The 21,503-nt window shown below is 42.5% G+C and overlaps 1 protein-coding gene across 7 annotated transcripts in view; it reads left to right on the top strand.

Moving 5' to 3' along the window:
* pacsin1b (protein kinase C and casein kinase substrate in neurons 1b) overlaps positions 1-21,503 on the top strand; it is a 273,452-nt gene that overhangs the window by 218,745 nt on the left and 33,204 nt on the right. For all 7 annotated transcript variants that reach the window (XM_078546750.1, XM_078546744.1, XM_078546751.1 and 4 more), the window contains 3 exons: positions 7,454-7,610; positions 18,807-19,042; positions 20,869-21,024. In XM_078546750.1, coding sequence (XP_078402876.1) covers positions 7,454-7,610; positions 18,807-19,042; positions 20,869-21,024 — 549 coding nt within the window. The remainder of the gene's footprint in view (positions 1-7,453; positions 7,611-18,806; positions 19,043-20,868; positions 21,025-21,503) is intronic.

Here is a 21,503-nt window from a genome sequence, read left to right as displayed (position 1 = left end):
CAGCACTGTGGGTGTACCTACATCACATGGACTGCAGCGGTTCAAGAAGGCAGCTCACCACCACCTTCTCAAGGACAATTAGGGATGGGCAATAAATGCTGACCTGGCCAGTGATGCCCACATCCCAAAAATGACCAAAAAAAAAATCCTCAATAACTGTGGGTGCTGGACTACATAGCTAAAACATCAGAAGTGTTTTTCTTTAATGCCATTTCTGGTTTTTTTTTTTGTAGAGTAAATGCCCCAGTGGTTGAGGAAAATTTTTGAGGGCATCTACTGAGCCCCAGAAGTGTGAAAAGAATTATGAAATGTGGCATTCAAATTCAAGAGTGGTTGAAATAATTTACCTTAATCACTGCATCTACGTCCAGCATGATCATGCTGGTTTAGTGATTTTTGTCCATCTGTTCTTTCAATGATGCAATAAGGAAAAAGCCAAGACCAGTTAGCCCATTGAACTTGACTGTTTGCTTTATTTCAACTTTTCCAGCCAATCATCCAACTGTAACTTTAGTCCCCTAATATCTTTGATCTCACTATCTTAACTGGTAGACCGTCCCAAACCTTTATCATCCTTTAAGTAAAGAATACCATTTCTGAGATTTGATTTGAATTTTGGTCTTTGGTAATTTTAAGTTTATGTGCATTAAGTATACAATTTAAAGATCTATGTTCTGCAATCTACATACTATACATTTTAAGTAATTAGAAGAAGCCTGTTCCAGTCAATTGCTGTCATTTATAAGACTAATTTATTCTAGTTTCTATTCCTGCAGTGTTCCCCATTAAATGCTGTACTAACCTTGGAGACCACAATTAAATGAGGGCAAGCATACATTCATTGCTAATTACAATAACTATGAATAATGCCACAGTGTAGATTTAAATCTAAAGTGAATTCATATATATCACCAGCTTGACATCGTCTGTATGTTTTTAATAAAATGATTAATGTTTTTCCCAGGCATCTCCATCACTAACGAGTTCTGTTGTAGTAAGCCTGTCCTGTTACCATTAAGTTGCCATGGTTTGTCCCATCCACATTCTCCCTCCATGTCATAATAAATCTGGCGGCAGCTAGAGAAATCCATAGATTTTGGAGTAAAGACAGGAAATGCTCACTGGATTTAAAAAAGAGAGGTGGTGGCTTAATTTTTCAGATTGCACCTTTCAACAGGAGTGACATAGAAAGGCAGGCAAGGTCCCAGAAGTTAGGCATTTACACAGATCTGTCAAAGAACCTGTTCCAATCTAGCAGGGAATTTTCTTCACTCCATCAAAACAAATAACCTTCCCTAAAAGTATTCTTGGAGCTGATGATAGTTAGGCATAGAGGCTGAAACATTTGAGGGAGGATATTACAATCTCCTCCCTCGATGTTTTATTATAATTGAAGACATTTCAGAATTTTATAGGTCATTGTCTTATATGTCAATGTCTTGGAATTCTAGAATTCAGTGTCAAGTGTTTTGTTGGCTAAATTCTGAATGAATGGAAGGTCAGTGGATTGATGACCATGGCAGGCCAGCAGGGAGCAGTTGCGTGTATGTCCTGTTGTATTTGGGAAATTTAGGGCACTTCCTGCATCCTGGGTAACTGCGTGCGTATGAAGGGCTTGAGGAGTGGCTGGAGTCATTGTCGCACATCAGAAACCTGAGTTTTCTCAATTGTACATTCCGGAACGTGGCCACCCCACAGCTACAGAAGGTGTTGGAGGTGAGGGAATGGGTGACCACCAAACAGGGTAGAAGAAAGACCTAAGTAGAGCAGGAATGTCCTAAGCCAGTGACTCTCGCTAACCAGTTTTCAGCTTTGAATGCTGGGGAGGGTGATGATAACTCGGAGGAATGCAGGAGGAATTAAATTCCTGGCACCACGGGAGATTTAACTGCACATGGTGGGGGGGAAACGGAACAGTAGAAATGCACTCGCCATACAGGATTTAATAGGGGAATAAACATGTGTTTCTGTAACCACCAATCTGATTCCTGAATAGTATGTTGTCACCCTCATACGAAGGTAAAGGATATTACTGAACTGGTGCAGAACATTCTGCAAGGGCAACAGCTGGAAGTCGTGGTCCAATTTGGAACTAATGACATGGGTAGCAAAAAGCGTTGCCTGAATCAGGTGCTAAAGCTGGTTAAATAACAGAGAAGCCAATAAATATCTACAAAGATGGGGCAACAGGCCAGAAAGCCTGCTCCAAGGTTCACAGATGCTGTATTGGAGACCTTGTTGCAAGAGGAACAAAGGAGGAGAAAGATCTTCTTAGATAAAAGCAAAATACTGCGGATGCTGGAAATCTGAAACAAAAACAAAAATTGCAGAAAAAACTCAGCAGGTCTGACAGCATCTATGGAGAGAAAGACAGAGCTAAAGTTAACTCTCTCTTTCTCTCCACAGATGCTGTCAGATCTGCTGAGTTTTTCCAGCAATTTTTGTTTTTGTGTGAGAGAGATCCTCTTCCCTTTAGAGGGCCAGGAGGTTCTCCAGACAAATCCAAAGAAGGAATTGGGAGCAGTTAACTGTTACAGTCATTGCCAGGACAGATGCAGTGCCACAAGAGGCCTAATGACCCTTGTGTGAATGGTCAAGGTCAGTGAATGTATCTTCATATGCCATATCCTACCTACTGCACCTCTAGCCACACTGCCCCATGCACCTTCACTTGACTGCCAACAATATCAACCAAGACACATATCTCACATTCATAGCCACCCCTCATCCTTGTATACTTAGCACCACTGCAAGATGCTCACTCTCATCTTGCAACTTATACCCACTTCAGCTATTCCACTGTGTCAGGTACATGCACCAAATACATTGTACCACGTGCACTAACAAAGTTCCCCCTTTCTTGCACGACAAGATGGCTTATAATAGGTCACAAGAGCAGCCCTCCTCCATGAGGGGCTGGCACAGATGCATGTGCGCACCCAATGGAGGAGACTGAGCTAGCCATCATTGAAGTGACCGACACTGAAGCAGTAGCCAACAGTGAGGCTGAAACCATCCTGGATGGCTGTATATTCTGCCTAATCCACCTTCTCAAGTTCCACTGCCCTCGTGCCACAATTTGTTATGATTTACAAACTAGATGGTGTAACTATGCACCTCTCTTCTTTTTCTCTCCTTCCCTGACCCCAACCCTATTTTTTATGCTTTCAGATACCCAAGAAGTGCAGCACTCAGATGTTGGATAGCTTTTGCTTGTACTTCCCTGGAAGCTGAGACATGATGGTTGGGTCCACATGTGTTCTCATGGAGTGGCCACCACATTCAAGCTGGATTCAAAGCCCTGTGCCAAGTTGGAACAGGCCCCCTCCATGTTCCTTGATGGTGGTAACAGGCTTTTTGGCAAGCCTGCCAGTACATCAAGCACTTCTGTGCACATGCTCAACCATTTTGTTTTTCTATACAATGCTGTATTAAAGCCCTCATCTGAATCCCCTCCAGCAGAACTTGTTTGTGAATTCGCTGTCTGGGAGCTGGCCTGGCATGGTGCGGGAGGCTGAAAGAATTTGAGGGCAACATAAATGCAATCTGCACATGCTGAGCCCTCAGGCAAGAACGGGTTGCTGAGGTGGTGCAGCCTGAAGCTAGGCCTTCTAGCTCAGAGCTTCTGGAGGGCATCCTGTAAGGCCAGCTGCAGCCTCCCCCACTGAACATTAGCACCCTTCTTTCTAGCAGACATGCTGCAGCCACTAGGATCGCAGTGCATAGGACTACTAAGCCAGGAAAATCACCCGCAAGGCACTGAGGGAAATTAGTGGAGCATTAGCTGTTTTGGTAAAGTGGGTTGCTAAGCAAGAGATCCATGATCACCATTCCAGATGGCAGGATGATGATGAGCTGGGATATGAGGCAGGAGCAGACTAACATAAATTACTTGTATTCATTAACTTAATAAAATGTCCCAGTGGGCTTCGCAGGATCGTTATAAAGCAATATTTGACACTGTGCCATATATGGCAATATTGGGGCAGATGGCCAAAAGCGTGCTCAAAGAGGCATGTCTTAAAAGAAGTGAGGTAGAGAGGTGGTGTGGCTTAAGGATGGAATTACAGAGCTTCAGAGCCTAGGCAGCTGAAGATATGGCTACCAATGGTGGAGTGATTAAAATCGGGAATGTTCAAGATGCCAGAATTAGATGAGCGTACATATCTGAGTTTTGGGAGTGAAAGTGATTACAGAGAAAGAGACGGGTGAGGCAGTGGCTGGACTTGAAACAAGGATGAGAATTATAAAATTGTGGCCATGCTTGATTGGGAGCCAGTTTAGGTAAGTGGGTACACAACTGATGGGTGAATGGGACTGTGCATGAATATGGACATATATTTATTTGAATATATTCGTACTCTGCTGAAGGCAGCAGAGCTGTGATTTACCTCTAGTTTGTGGAGAATATAATGTGCGGAGGCTGGCCAGGAATGCATTGGAATATTGAAGTCTTGAGGTAACAAAGGCATGGATGAGGGTTTGGTCAGCAAATGAGCTGAGTTGGGTGCTGCTACGGCAATGGGAATAGACAGTCTTTACTGATGCCATGGATATGTTGTTGGAAACTAATGCCAGGGTCAAATATGACACCAAAGTTGCGCACAGTCTGGTTCAGCCTCCGACAGTTGGCAGGGAGAGGGATGGAGGGATGGTAGCCATGGAACAGAGTTTGTTGTGGGAACTGAAGACAATGACTTTGGTCTTCCTAATATTTAACTGGAAGAAGCTTCTCATCCAGTACAGTATGTAGAACACACAAAGGGATGGATGAAGGTTTGATAAATTCGCTAAAATGGAGGATTCAAGAGAGGTGATGGTGAAGCAGAGCTGGGTGTCGTCAGCATACATGTGAAAACTAATGTCGCGTTTTCAGATGAAGCAGAGGGCAACATGTACACTAAATGAAAAATAGAAGGGAGCCAAGGATAGATCGTTGGGGACATGAGAGGTAAAGTTATGAGAGTGAGAAGAGAAACCACTGCAGGTGATAATTTGGCTATGATTAGATAGATAGGAATGGAACCCAATGAGTATGGTCCCACTCAGTTCAATGAAAGAGAGGTGTTGGAAGAGGATGGTGTGATTGATCAGGTCAAAGGCTGCAGACAGGTCGGGAGGACGAGAATAGTTTACCTTTGTCATAGTCACGTGGGATGTCATTTGTGACTTTGACAAGATCGGTTTCAGTGCTGTGGTGGGGCATAAACCATTTTGGAGGTATTCAAATATTGAGTTCTGGGAAAGATGGGCACGGATTTGGGAGGAAACATGTTCGAGGGCTTTGGGAAAGAAAGGAAGGTTTCAGATGGGGTGGCAGTTTGCAAGGACAGTGGGATCAAGAGTAGATTGAGAATTGGTCATCCTCGATGTCCACAGTGACACCAGGTGACACGGGCTCTGTAACTGCCGACGCCATAACACCGAAAGTCATCTCCTCCGTCAGCTCGGGAGATGCAGGCATCATTGTTCCCTGCCAGTTCTGCTCTGCTCCCTTCTATTGTGTGCCATCTTGCCCTGCAAGAGAGGGGGCAGAATTTCACTCATTGTGTAGCACTGTTTTTGAGTAACGTTCCTGGCATAGCTGAATGGCTGGAGGTATGCGGATGCAGGGAGAGGTCACTGAGAGGCTAACAGCATTGGAAGGTGTGTTAAGTTGAGGTCGAGTATTTTGATGTTAGGTTTAAGTCCTGAGTGCCAGGGAGTATTGCTGAGTGAATGATGGGGACGTGGTGTATTGAACAATGGTGGGTAGGAGATGTCATATGAAGATGCATTCACCGATTTTTGACCACCCACATGAGGTTATTACACTTCTTGTGGCACTGCTGCCGGGTCCTTGGGTTCAGATTGTAGAAGTTGACCTTCCTTGCCACCTACTCCCACTCCCTTCTGAGAGTGTGGTCCTTGAGGGCCTCCTGGCCTCTGCTTCTCTTCTCCTGACCAGCTTCAACAGTAATGCTGCCAGTGCTGCATCTGCCACTCTGGAACCCTCTCTCTCCCCTGGTGTTCAATTCTTCTTTTAAATTCCACCAATATTACTTAGTGCAGTTTCTGAGAGAAACGCTCAGCCTTTCAAGGCTGCAACATGCAATTAATGTGGTATTGTACAGGGTAACACTACCCCGCACACACACAGGTGACATCAGAATGGAGTAACTCAGGACAGCCTATGCTGCTTAGGTGATGACTGTCTTTTATGATCTTTCAATCAGTGTTGTTGGGAGATCTCATGCATATACTCAAAATGTGTTTTCAAGTAGAGCCAGAATTTTCCCAAGATGCGCCCCGAACCACAAAAGACTCAAACCCATCCCCTCTGACTTCATGAAAGGAAGCCGTGGGCGCATCCACCTCAGCACTGAAATCAAGATTCCCTAGTGGATTTTCAGGACCAATGTGTCTGTAACTCGAAACCTAATATATGCTGCTCCAATAAAAACCCAATTTTTACAACGAATTTTATTAAATGCAGATAGATTTATTTTTGGCGGCATTCAAAAACCTGGTGATCAGAATGCAGCAGTAAATCGGAAAGTCAAACTGCAGTGATAGTTAAGTCACTATCCAGTCTGTGGTAATCTGTTTCACTCTGCACCTCTCCTCACCATGATGTGTATTTGAATATTACTTCTGGCCACAGGCATGGAATTAGTTTGTGTGCAATGTTGAAATGGGGTTTGACAATCCCCTCAAGTGATTTACATTGCTAGATTAAAAAAAACAGCCATATCTTGTATCCTTACTTTGCATTTTCTAATCAATGATTCAGATTGTGCTGGATTAAAGGTTGGGAGTCTGGAGTTTCTCCAGAGGCATTAAGAAACCAAGCTAGTTTTCAATAGCAGAACTGATGCTCAGATCTCTGCTTTATTGCTCTTTCCAGTGTGGGTTCCTGGTTTATTTTGTGTAACTGCTGTAAGTTATTTTTCTGTACACAAGAGTTTTGTAAACATTGCTCAAAATATATCTGATGTTTTTATTGGGAGTGCTTGATGTTACTTTTTCAATAATGACTTTTTCATTTCACAGAACCCCTTCAAGTAAGTTCCATAACATACCTGAGCCCTCAGGGCAATGGAACCTTGCTGTCTTTGCTTGTCTGTCACCTCTCTATTTTTTACATCTTTGAGACAGATTCTGCATCACCAGTAGTACCAGGGAAACAACTGTGTATGCAGATTCTTGCACAACTTTATTTGTTTGAAAGTTATAAGCTATGACATTATTTCCAGACAGGTAGGATCCATATAGGTCAGTAAGTGGGAAAACAGCAGGCTAAGTATTCAGCCTGGCACTATTGTCGCAAAAGGTCATTGGCAATTTTTTTAGGGCGGTAACCATGCTTTAATGAACATAAGCTAGGGAGAGAATGACAACCAGTAAAGTAGCTGAAAACTGAAATTTTTCATAGTTCTGTTGGTTCTGATGATACCCTACACTTTCTTTGCAGGTTGGGAATTATAAGCGCTCTGTGAAGCGTATTGATGATGGTCACAGGTTGTGCAATGATCTTATGAACTGTGTCAATGAACGGGCTAAGATAGAGAAATCTTACTCTCAGCAGCTGACTGACTGGTCTAAAAGGTGGAAACAACTCATTGAGAAAGGTATGTGAGCCACTATTGGGCTAAGCATATGCATGTTGTTAAATTGTAATCGCAATTTTAAAAAAGAGGTATTTTCATTTGTACTAATGTTGGGGGAAAAAGTACAGGTCTGGATTTTAAAATGGCTGAATTGCTTTGCTGCTGCTATTTTTGAACCATCGCGATTATTACAGCGATCTTGTGCGGATTTGTGCCACACAAGTGCCAGGCAATGACCATCTGCAACAAGAGAGAATCTTACCATTGCCCCTTCACACTCAATGGCATTACCATCGCTGAATCCCCCACTATCTACATTCTGGGGTTACCATTGACCAGAAACTGAACTGAACTAGCCACATAAATGCTGTGGCTACAAGAGCAAGTCAGAGGCTAGGAATCCTGCAGAGTAGCTCACCTCCTGACTCCCCAAAGCTTGTCCACCACCTGAAAGGCAGAAGTCAGGAATGTGTTGGAATACTCTCCACTTGCCTGAATGAGTGAAGCTCCAACAGTACTCAAGAAGCTTGACACCATCCAGGACAAAGCAGCCCATTTGATTAGCACACCATCCACAAACATTCACTCCATCCACCAGTAGCAGCAGTGTGTGCCATCTAAAAGATGCACTGCAGAAACTCACCAAGGCAGATTAGACAGCACCTTCCAATCCCATGACCACTACCATCTAGAAGGAGAAAGGCAACAGATACATGGGAACATCACCACCTGGAAGTTCCCCTCCAAGTCACTCACCATCCTGACTTGGAAATATATCGCCGTTCCTTCACTGTCGCTGGCCCAAAATCCTGGAACTCCCTCCCTAACAGCACTGTGAATGTACCTACATCACACGGACTGCAGCGGTTCAAGAAGGCAGCTCACCACCACCTTCTCAAGGGCAACTAGGGATGGGCAATAAATGCTGGCCCAGCCAGCGAAGCCCACATCTGTAAATGAATAAAAAATAATCTAATGTTATTTGAGAAGAAAGTTGATGAAAAATGCTTCCTTCAAATTGTGGATCATAACCAACCAGTAGTGTGTGTTCTCAGTTGAGTTTTTCCAACAATGCTTCAGTCTGTAATTCTAATGCTATTAAACTGAATGGAACTGAATAGCCACAAAGAGGAAGAAATCCAAAAAGACAGCTTCACTGGGGCTGTAATGGAATTTTTTTAGTATATTTTTGTATTTTTTAATGTAAACGCTGCGTGGTACTTTGAACAGGAGAGTCCCTTATCCTGATTACTTTCTTTCCCTTTTTATTACAGTCTAGTTTTCAAGAAATAATTTCTCTGCAGATGGGGAAATTTTCCTTAAGCTACTTACATGGCGCAGAGGTACTGAAATTAAAATTAATTTTCACTTTATCTCTTCCAAAATATCTGGAGGAATTTATGTAATTATGGCTGGCATGTACCATTCACATCTGGCGCCTGCTCCTTAACTGGCATTGAGCTTTGGCGTGTCTGAATCAACATCCAGGCTGGGCAAGGCTGCTGATCACAACATAGCTCAATGGCAGCTGTCTGGGGGTGGACATTGGGTATGTCATCCAGGTGGATCTTTTCCAGACAAAAAGCCAACTTGGCAGGTTTCTAATGGTCTGCTTTTTAATGGTGCAATTGAGAATATCTTCTCCGGGATGACCTTTTCCTGTTTTTCTAATAAACTGAGGAAACTACTTCTATCTGAATCTCCCCTATCTACTATGATTGTGATCTTCCAAAATTCCTTAGATTCTGCTCCCAGCAGTTCAGAAGGTAGCAAAAGTACACCGCTATTCAAGAAAGGAGGGAGAGAAAAAACAGACAACTAAAGGCCAGGAGATTGCTGGAATCCATAATTAAGGAGGTGTCAACAAGGCACTCGGAAAATCATAATATGATTAGGCAGAATCAATATGGTTCTCCAACATTAATCAGGGCTGAATCCCCCACATGTGAATGGCATGTGCAAGCCATAATTACACAGACTCCTACAGATATTTCAGACAGGGGAGGCGGGGGGGAGAAAGCCTTTTACTCATTTCAAAAGCAGCTAAGGATAATTTCCCAGTCTGCAAAGAATTCATCATTTGTTTAAAAGGAGAATTAATTAAAAGGGAAAGAGATCCATCTGTAGGGTGAAGGGATTCTTCTGTTCAAAGCTACATATAATGTCTGCAAAGCACCAATAAGCCTCAAGTATTTTGTGTAAAGAAAGATTTTTATTTAGATAGCACCTTTCACAATCTCAGGATGTCCCAAGGCACCTTAAGCCCAATTAAGCACTTTTATATTGTAATGTAGGAAATGTGGCAGCTAATTTGTGCATAGCAAGCTCCCACAAACTGCAATGTGATAATGACTGGATAATCAGTTTTTGTGATGTTGAGAAATATTGGTTGGGGCACCATGGAGGACTCCCTCCTCTTCAAAATAGTGCCAGGGGATGTTTTACACCCACCTGAGGGAACAGACAACACATTGGATTAGCGTCTCCTCCAAAAGATGGCACATCCCCCTCTGCAGCGCGCTCTCACTATTGTGTTCAACTGTGTTGTAAGGTACTTGAGTGTCAGTGAAGAGGAAGAAGTTGGAATGCTGAACAAGGTACATCGAAGGGTTCTAAACTTTTTGTGTTACAAGTGCACAGTACAGTGGAAATGCACAGGAAACAATGTCTATGCTTCACAGAATCTAGGAAACCTGCCTATTTTTAAAATTAGTGTATTTGTAGGCCTGATGTTGATGTCCTTTTAACCCGCTGACTATAGTAGAGTTGTGGAAGATATACTCGCGTTTTTGAGAGTGACCATTCCAATTATTGAGTGCATTTCCACTCTATATGCGCACATACAACACAAAAAGTTTAGAACCCTTGTTCAGCATTCCAACTTCTTCCCCTTCACTGACATCTCAAGTACCTCACAACACGGTCGAACACAATACTGAGAGAGCGCTGCACAGGTGGGGGTACCATCTTTCGGATGAGACGCTAATCGAAGGGGTTGTCTGCTCCCTCGGGTGAATGTAAAACATCCCCTGACACTAATTCGAAGTGGATGGAGTCCCCTTTGGTGTCCTGGCCAGTTAAAGCATTATGTTTTTGGTTGGCTAGTGTTAACCAGATACTGGGTATCCTCCTTTGTATCCCTTTCAAAGGTCTTGTATCATTTTTGTCGGTAGGGACTTTCATGTAAAAGGAACAAAAACGTATTTTACCATTACTTCCACTTGATTTTCCATACTGAAATCACGCACGTATACTTTCCTATATATTTGTTAATTCTGTGTGCAATTCATTGATGCAAGATAGAATAAATCTTGATAATTGGCTGTGAAAGTTGAGTTACCATGGAAACCAGTTTCACAAAGAATATAGGGAGCACCTATTAGCTTTCTGACTTGATTACATAGAATCAACACAAATTATCCGTGTAGATTTTATTTAAAATATGTTTTGGAAAAGGAAGTATTTGATCTTGCCATTAGGACAAATGTGATGTGCTTGACCTGTGATAATTCCCTATAATACATAAATTTCACTGATGCAATCTTATGTTTAGGTTTGAAGCTAAGGTAGAACACTGGATGACTTTTTTTGATGTATATTAAAACTCTAGATGTATTGGTATTTTCAGATCTCACCAGCTGTCTGTCATTGCAGTAGCAGCAGCTATTTCTGGCACTCAGTAATGCTATTTCCAGAACCTGATTGGAATACTTGCGCTCTGTTCTTTTTTTTTTTGCAACCTTATGCACAGGATCATTTATAGCATCCATTATATTTATTATAGCATCCATTATATTTATTGCAGCATCCATAATTATAGCATGTTGCCCTGTTTTAGATTAGTTAACTCAGTACAGCCCTGGAATCAAACCAAGGGCCTTTTGATCTGACGGGCATAGTTTTGCCTTGTACCTTTGTCCACAATGCCACCTGTGTTTTGTGTTTTTATATTTTGTCTGCAAAATTTGGCTCCTCAGTGCCTCTTCTCTCAATGCTACATGTGTCATTTTGGCTCCAAAATGGTGCCCGTGTCACGCATGCACAATCCTGGTGTGAGTAGTATTTTGATGAGGGCATTAGCACAGGCACAGGGAGCGGCTGCTGGAAGTATGCAGAGCGTAGGCAGATTGTGATATCAATCAGCCAGTAACACTGATTTGACAGCAGCACTGTTGTTTTGGAATTCAATGGTGCAGCTAAAGATGTCTCTTCAATGAATACAGCTGAAACATGTTTACCAGCAAGAAGGAAAGCCCCACCAGAGCTGTTTAAAGGGATCATCAACTACTTACAGTTAGTTGCTGATTGATTTCTACACTGTTCCTATGACTGTAGAATTGTTTGATTCCTGGAGTTCTGTAAAGTTGCTAAAGTGTACAGGGGGTGTGACATTTGCTTAAGGACGTTGTCCTGACTTCAGTAATTATACACAAACCCCCAGACATGGGTTCAGTGATATGAATTCCTCTTGGATTACAGCATGGTAGGAAGAATAAACAGAGGTGACACAGAGCAATAAGCTCCTGGAAGAGGGAGGGGATGAAAGGGCCGTCAGTGGGAGGCCATATCCACGCCAGGTGTTCAGGAAGCAATCTGAACAGAATGAAAGAAATCTGTGTCTCAGTAAGGATGTCTTCACTGAAATCTGCCACCTGCTGCAACCAGAAAGCAGCCTCTGGACAGAACAAGGCATTGCCAGTGGCTGTAAATGTGACTGTAGCCATGAACCTTCATGTGCCAGGCTACTTCCAGGCTGGAGCAGATGATGCTTATGACGTCTTCCAGTTTGATATCCTTGGTTGCACTGAAGCTCTCTTTCCAGTAGACCTGAAGACGTTTCATTCTCTTTCATCAGAAACAAGCATCTCCGCAATCCTAGTAACCTGTTGGAGGACTGCTGAACTGCTGTAATACCCTTTGCATAAAAAAAGAATCTGCAGTCATGATGACAGCAAACTGACCTTGCATTACCAGATGTCTGAATTTCCACGGCTGTACCCAAATGTTGGGCGGTGTCTACTTGTGCTGTAATGGTAGTTAAGACCGACCATCGGATGTAATGTCATGGTTGGGTTCGCAAATGTGCTGATATAGTTGGCCACCACTTCCATGCTGGAAAGGATGAGCTTCTAAATCTGTGCAAAACCTTGTGCCAGATTGATGTAGGGCTCCTTCATGCTCCCCAAGGTTGCTCACTGGCTTTCTGGCAGGCCTGCCAACGCACCAGGCATTTCATTGTGTGTACACAGCAGCCTCCTTCTGTAGTCCACTCCATTGTAGTGCACACTGGAGTCCTATGCAGCAGAACCTGTCTGAAACCTCACCCTCCAGTGAGTTGGCACCTGCGCTACCCTTGTCCAGTGCCCTAGCTGTAGGTCACTTGTGCCTGGCGTCTTACCACATGGAAATCCCACCTCTAAGTTATCCTCTAAATTACTCGCAGTAACGGTATCTGAGCTCGTGCCTGTGAGTGTGAGAGCAAGTAATGGTGTCTTGTCCTCTTCCTCATCCATGTTGCCGGTCATGGCCTCAGCGATGGCTGCTCCAATGATGCCAACCACCCACACCCCATTGGGTCTAAGATATGCAGCTGTGCCTGCCCCTGCCATTCAGCTCCTGCTGTCTCTTGTTATGTGCTGATTTTTCCTGCAAGAGGTGGGAAAGAGTGTGGATGAGTGTGCTGCAATCTGTTTTGATGGGATGATGTGCCTGTCATGGTTGAATAGCTGGCAGTGTGTGAAAGCCGTGAGATGCAGATGTGAAGCATATGGTAGTGCTAAGTACAGAAGGGTGAGGTTATGAGTGTTGGTTATGAGTTGTAATTGATAGTTGCTTTTAGGTGAGTGATGAGGGTGTGGTGCATTGAGCAGTGTGTGAGGACAGTGCTGTAGTGCAGTTGGTGAGATAGAGCATTTGAAGATAGACACACTGACCTTGACCACTCGTATGAGGTCATTGAACTTTTTGCAGCACTGCATCGAGGCCTTCAGGGCTTGACTTTGGCATTAACCACCGTGGCTCTCTTGTTCCATTGCCTATACAAAGTCTGTCTGGAGGGTTTCCTGGCCCCTGTAGATAGATCATGTCTCTCCTCCTGTATCACGCAACATCAGAGAACCTTGGATTACACTCTCTCTGCTGTTGTGCCATTATTCACTCAAGCTCTCTTCTGCAAACAGTTCCAGCACCTGCTCTGGTCTGAATGCGTACCTCTCCCTTAAGAGGTGCAGGCTAACTTTAAGTGGTGCTCACTTGCACAAACTTGGGCTTCTTATTGAGATATGCAGTCACTCAACAGTATGTTTAGCTCTGGTCGAGCAAATTAGCAGGCAGCACACTGTTGGCCTGCTGCCTGTATTAGAAGCAACAGTCACAGGTTAATCATGTTTCATGATCCCTGCACACGTTTTTGGAGTATTGAGTTTTGCCTCCTTTGTATTTTAAATTGGTTAAGTTGCAACGGTATTCAAAAGTTTTCTTTTAAAAAGTCATTTTTATTATATAAGCAGATTAGCAGTCATGCATGTGCATAATAGGTGCAGCGCCAGTAATACCTTCAATGTTTAATTTATAAACCTAGGTTTAAAAGCAAAACAGTACATGCAGGAAATTCAGCCTTAATGAAAATATTTTAAAATCCCATTTATAGAGTGGTTGTGACTGTACAGTGCTATATTGGGCTCAGTGATTTTAGTTTTGAAACCCATCACACTTGTAGCTTTTTCTTCAAGGCGCGCTCTCTTGTATAACAGTTGGTCTTTATTTGTGGTGGTCTGTGTTTCCCTATGGTAGGTTCAGTGCTTCACTCTGTGTCTTAAATTGCATCACAGACAAAAGGGATATCCAAACTGTGGCCTGCGAATGATATGCCATCCCCAAGTACTGCTGATCCAGCCCTCAACTGGGACCTGCTGGCTGTAATGGTGGATATATTTCTTATTTGCAGTTTTGGGTTTTGCAAGTTAGGAAGGGGCTGCTCTTATTTTGTAACATTATTAATAATATTGTCATTTAGAACTCAACTATTGGTAAAGAAAGGAGAAAAGCTTGAACTTTCATAAAACCTGTCATGACTTTAGCTGTGAAGTACATTGGGAGGCCCTAATGAAGTTATGTTTACGAGAATAGTTCCAGGGATGAAACACTTCAGTTATGAGGAAAGGTTGGAGAAGTTGGGATTGTTTTCCCTGGAGAGGAGAAGGCTAAGAGGAGACTTGCTAGAAGTTTTCAAAATCATGAGCAGTCTGGACAGAGTAGATAGGGAGAAACTGTTCCTGCTCGTAGATGGATTGAGAACCAGAGGGCACAGTTTTAAAGTGTTTTGCAAAAGAAGCAAATGCGAGGTGAGAAAAAACTTTTTTCACACAGCGAGTAGTTACGGTCTGGAATGCACTGCCTGGAAGTGTGGTGGAGGCAGGTTCAATAGGCATTCGATAGGACATTGGATGATTATCTAAATAGAAACAATGTGCAGGGCAATGGGGAAAAGGAAGGAGATTGGCACGAAGTTGAAATGCTCAGAGAACCGGTGCAGACACAATGGGCCAAATGACCTCCTCCTACACCATAACAATACCGTGATTTATATAGAGCAACATGACAATGCAAACTGCAGTCGATGGGAATTGGGGGGGAAGCTCTCTGCTGGTTGGAGTCATACCGACCACAAAGGAAGATGGTTGTAGTTGTTGGTGGTCAATCAGCTCAGTTCCAGGACATCACTGCAGGAGTTCCTCAGGGTAGTGTCCTTGGTCCAACCATCTTCAGCTGCTTCATCAATTACCTTCCTTCCATCATAAGGTCAGAAGTGGGGATGTTCGCTGGTGATTGCACAATGTTCAGCAGCATTCGCGACTCCTCAGATACTGAAGCAGTCTATGTCCAAATGCAGCAAGACCTGACAATATCCAGGCTTCAATTGTCAAGTGACAAGTAACATTCGTGCCACACAGGTGCTAGGCAATGACCATCTCCAACAAGAGAGAATCTAACCATCGCCTCTTGACATTCAATGGCATTACCATCACTGAATCCCCCACTATCAACATTCTGGGTGTTCCCAATGACCAGAAACTGAACTGGACCAGCCATATGAATACTATGGCTACAAGAGCAGGTCAGAGGCTAGGAATCCTGTGGTGAATAACTCGCCACCTGACTCCCCAAAGCCTGTTGACCATTTACAGGGCACAAGTCAGGAGTGTAATGGAATACTCCCCACTTGCCTGGATGAGTGCAGCTTCAACAAAACTCAAGAAGCTCGACACCATCCAGGACAAAGCAGTCTGCTTCATTGGCACCCCATCCACAAACATTCACATCCACCGATGCACGGTGGCAGCAGTGTGTACTGTTAAGGCAGAGCGGATGATAAATGCTAAGCTGCTCTAACCCAAGAGGGAAACGTGAAACAACTGTCACAACTGTTTTGCAATTTGTATTTTTATTTCGAGATGCATGCCTTGAATTTAGTAGTAATAAGTCCACCGAGTCTTTTTTTTTTTACAAAACTAAATAAAAAATTTATTAATAAAATAAATAATTTTAAGCACATAGGTCTACAATTTTCTACTATGATAACTCCTAGCTCCCCTAATTCATCTGACTCCCATTTACACCCCTGTTAAGGCACCAGTAAAAATAAAATAGATTTTAACAGACCCAGGCAAAGCACATGATACCATGGACAGGGATACTCAGTGAATTCTCTAAGCTTCAGTTCCTATAGGCAACAGCTTGGTACATAGAGGCTGGAGGCTTTTCACACTTATTGGATCTTAGAATTCCTTCTTCTTACACATAGCCTTCCCTCCTTTATACATATTTTCCCCTTTGAATGCAAATTTCATTGTTTCAATATGTCTTTGGACTTTACCTTTCTAATAATAAAAATCTTTCATAGTACCAATTTTATCAGTAAGCTTTGGGGAAAAATAAACATACTGTTTAGCTTCTTCTGGTTAAGTGTAATGTTAAACTCCCTCTTTTGAAATTCAAACTACTCTGGTTTACCTAAAAATGCAAATTTTCCTTTACACCTCACATTCTAAAACTTCAGCCATGTTTACTTATTTAGCATTTCAAACCTAGCTTCTGTTCTGATACATCAAAGCCTTCAGACCAGCTGTCTTTAATTCAATTAAGGCACACACACACACACACCCTACTATTCCTACTTTACAATACATCCCAAAAGCATTATGAAAATTATTATATTTTCATGACAGTACCATCTACACGATGCACTGCAAGAACTCACCAAGTCTCTTTAGACAGCACCTTCCAAACCCATGACCACTACCACCTTAGAAGGACAAGGGCAGCAGACCCATAGGAACACCACCACCTCCAAGCCACTCACCATCTTGACTGTAGCTGGGTCAAAATCCTGAAACTCCCTTCATAACAGCACTGTGGGTGTACCTACACCATTTGGACTGCAGCAGTTGATGAAAGCAGCTCACCACCACCTTCTCAAGGCCAACTAGGGATGGGCAATAAATGTTGACCTAACTGGCGACACCCACATCCCATGAATGAATGAAAAAAAGCAACAAATACATCTGTCACTGTGCTCAAATCTCTGGAGTAGGGCTTGGCCTCAAGAGGCAAGAATGTTATCACTGGACCAAGGTTTTCACCTTGGAATTATGTAACTTGAGATAAGTTAATGAGTGTGGATTGTGTTAAATTTGATCCCTAAAAATTCTTGGTAATTATCTGTGCAACCCACACCTGACTTATTTATTGGTGGAAATCCTCTCCTATTAAACGTGTTTTTGCAAAATTGATAAATCTTGAATAACTTATAGGCATCATTTTATAGTGACTAAACAAGTTAAATAGCCCTTTTCCTGCAGCTTGTGATTGTTGGTTTTTTTTTACTGATGTTTTGGGATTGCGTGATTCCTTATGCTTTTGTGCAAAAGCACGAAACTAGACTTTTAGGTGGTAAGTTCCTTTTTTTACCGAAATGCTGTAACTTCATCCAGGCAAAGGGAAGACAGTAATGCGATCATATCACCAGTTGTATTGCATCACTGAATGCTGCAAGACAGAACCAGAAGTCTGAACGGGCTATTGTGGTTGAGCAGTAGGAGCCACTAGAAGCTATCCCAAAAGTTATGACTTGCATTGGAGTAATACCAATTCTTGCATTTTTATGTTTTTACGCCAGTCACCAGGGTTTACTCATTTAGAGTTAACTCTTCAGAGATCCATGCAGTTCACTGAGGCTTATTCCTTTTAAACTTACTTTCCTCAGTGCTGTGTACAATTCAGGCAATTTGCTATCATTTTGTACAACTGTTTATTAGAATGTTGGTAAGAGCCACTTGAACTTACTTGCCTACAAGTTCTCCCCATCATGAGGAAGCACCTCACCCCCAATTCACGTTCCTGCTCTGGTTACGTGAGGAAATTCCCTCTGTATCTAATGCTGCATTTATCATCAGCCTTTCATCCTGGTGGGTGGAAGGGAGGGAAGTGGCACAGACACTTAAGATATCTCTGGCATCACCATGCAATGCTTCAGCTGGCATCTGGTTTCTGTGGGTAATACATTTTTAGTCTTATTTTGTAAGTGTCAAGAGGTGCCTAACCAGTAAGTAAGGACCCAGTAGAGCTTTACTGAAAGCTTCTGGCTGCTGAACAGACTTGTGGCATCATGTTGCAGAGTAGGGTTTTAAATCTGGTATTGAAAGCATCAGAATGATTCTTGCAAGTTTATATGCAGACTTTTAAAAATCAATAACTTACCCTGTATAACCCTGTTGCACATGTCACATATTCTTGTTTTCAATCTACGTTCAAAATTGTATTTAGTCAGCATTTCATGAAAACTGCTACATTACTTTAACATTTAGCTAAATAAACCTTCATTTTTCTTGTGTTTAAATATTTTGGGGGGAGTCAGGGTTAAGAAGTGAATGTGACGTTGGCTTGATACTACCAGTAGATTCTCGTGTTGGCTTTTAGCACTGCGGAAATTTGTGCTTCAGTCCAATTGCTTTGAGTATGTTTATGGCCAGTTTAATTGGGCTGAAGATATGACCGTCCTACATCCTATTGAAAGGATTTATATTAGTGCTCTAGTGCAGCCTAGTTTATCTTCCACATCAGCTCTAACGTCACTCCGAAGAAGATTAGGTGTCAAAGAGCAGCTTTGTTGGTGATTGAGATACGAGCTAGGCTGATGGATATTTGTGCCACTTGCAGGACCACAATATGGCACTCTGGAGAGAGCCTGGGTGGCGTTGATGACTGAGGCAGACAAAGTAAGTGAGCTACACCTGGAGGTAAGAAATGCACTGGCCAGTGAAGATTTTGAAAAGGTCAAGAACTGGCAGAAAGATTCCTTCCACAAACAGATGATAGGGGGCTTCAAAGAGACCAAAGAAGCCGAAGATGGATTCCGGAAAGCACAGAAACCCTGGGCTAAAAAGCTGAAAGAGGTAATGTGCAGCTTCAGCAGATTCAAATGATTTATTGAGTGATATCTCATTACTGTTTTGCTACTGACTTTTACATAAAGGCTGTAAAATTGAGATGTCTCCTGCAGGTTGGTAGGATTATGAAGTGTGTGTTAAAATGGAGGACTTATCTGACAACTTCAAAAATTAGCAACTGTTTAACCAATTCTTTTTACTTTGTGGTATATTTAGCTACTGTGCCTGAGATAATCTACATAGCTGGTGGCCTGGGATGATCCAATTATAAACAGATTAGTAATACTGGGACTTGTTGGCTCCTGCCATATTTTTCTTCCTTCTACAGTCTATAGGGTTTTAAAGCAGCTTCTTGGCATTGCCTAACTCTACTCCTTACCTCAACTATTTTTTTCAGCCTTTGCTCTTCCCATGTCTCTCAATAATATATAGAAAAAACACTTTTAGTTCCATTCACAGTGGGATAACTGAGATCCAGAACCGGTGTGGCCTCCAACAAAATTTCAGCTTCTGCAAGAAAGTGATCTGTAAAGATGTGAATTTGTTTAAAAACATGCAGTGAACTGGATTTAAAATATTTAATCATTTCCAATGAATAAGGTATATATTTGCCTGTTCACAGAGCATGTCCAACCTACTCAACTGGTGAATAGATGGCAGTATTGCTGGGAGTCACCAAGAGTCCTGTGTAAAAAGAATTATCTGCTACTCTAGGCCTGGGGGCAGTGAAAGAGATCACACTTCCCCTTGTAGAAAGCCTACTTCAGTTGGATGTATGAAAGTGTTTTTTATTTCATTTCTACCCATCCTTTTTTCTACTACAATACAAAAACAAAAATACCTGGAAAAACTCAGCAGGTCTGACAGCATCTGCGGAGAGGAATACATTTAATGTTTCGAGTCCGAATGACTCTTCATCAGAACTAAGGAAAAATAGAAAAGAGGTGAAATATAAGCTGGTTTAAGTGGGGGATGGGACAGGTAGAGCTGGATAGAGGGCCTGTGATAGGCGGAGATTGTCAAAAGATGTCATAGACAAAAGGACAAAGAGGTGTTGACAGTGGTGACATTAGCTAAGATATGTGCTAATGGTGACATTAAGGGTAGAAAGCAGGACGAGCAAGGTACAGATAGCCCTAGTGGGGGTGGCGTGGGGGGAAGGGATCGAAATAGGCTAAAAGGTAAAGATAAAACAATGGGTAGAAATACGTTTAAAAATAATGGAAATAGGTGGGAAAAGAAAAATATATATAAATTATTGGAAAAAGGGGGATCGGAAAGGGCATGGGGATGGAGGAGAGAGTTCATGATCTAAAGTTGTTGAACTCAATATTCAGTCCGGAAGGCTGTAAAGTGCCTAGTCGGAAGATGAGGTGCTGTTCCTCCAGTTTGCGTTGAGCTTCACTGGAACATTGCAGCAGGCCAAGGATGGACATGTGGGCATTAGAGCAGGGTGGTGTGTTGAAATGGCAAGCGACAGGGAGGCCTGGGTCATGCTTGCAGACAGACCGAAGGTGTTCCACAAAGCGGTCACCCAGTCTGTGTTTGATCTGTCCATGTTCCCATCCTTGGATCATCCATTGGCATTTGGAACTTATGGAGATATGCTATATGAGCAATGATCATGGCCACTTAGAAATTCTGCAACTATACTGAAAGAAGGTGGGAAGTAAAATGGGAGCCCAAAGCCTTTTATTTTTTGGGCTTTGACTTTCTGTTTCTCTGCAATCCCATTGGGTCTCTGTTTGATCTGAAGTACCCCATAGATACAGGCCTGTCACAAAAGTTGTTTCCAATCTTTTTCAATGTATATATTTTCCTGTTTTCCATAGGTGGAAGCAGCCAAGAAAGCTTATCACCTAGCCTGCAAAGAGGAAAAGATGGCAGCTACAAGGGAGGCAAACAGTAAGGCAGAGCAGTCAGTCACTCCCGAGCAACAGAAGAAACTACTAGACAAGGTGGAGAAATGTAAACAAGAAGTACAGAAGGTGAGATTACTGAGTGTAGAAATATAATAAATGTATCCTGGTGCAAATAAACTCCCAATATTTCCTAGACCTGTGCTCCAACAATTCTGGCATCTTGAACATTCCTGATTTTAACCATGCCACATTTGGTGGCTATGCCTTCAGCTGCCTAGACTCTTAGCTCTGGAATTCCCTCCCTATTTCTTGCCGTGTCTCTACCTCACTTTTCTCCTGTCAAGATGTTCCTTGAAACCTATCTCTGTGAGCAAACTTATCTGGCCTAATATTTCCTTGTGTGGCTCGATGTCAAATTTTGTTTCGTAACACTCCTGTAAAGCACCTTGGGATGTTTTTTGATGTTAATGGTGCTATATACAGTTGCTGTTCTAAGCTCTCTTCCAATTTGTCCCAGTTTATGTATTACATGCGTAAGTAAATAGAAAATAGTTACAATACATCCACATGGCAATGAAATTCAGTCTAAATATTGGATTAGAATC

Source organism: Cetorhinus maximus, chromosome 8, assembly GCF_964194155.1.
Source record: "Cetorhinus maximus chromosome 8, sCetMax3.hap1.1, whole genome shotgun sequence".
Lineage (NCBI taxonomy): Eukaryota > Metazoa > Chordata > Chondrichthyes > Lamniformes > Cetorhinidae > Cetorhinus > Cetorhinus maximus.
This window is presented reverse-complemented; position numbering and strand designations above follow the sequence as displayed.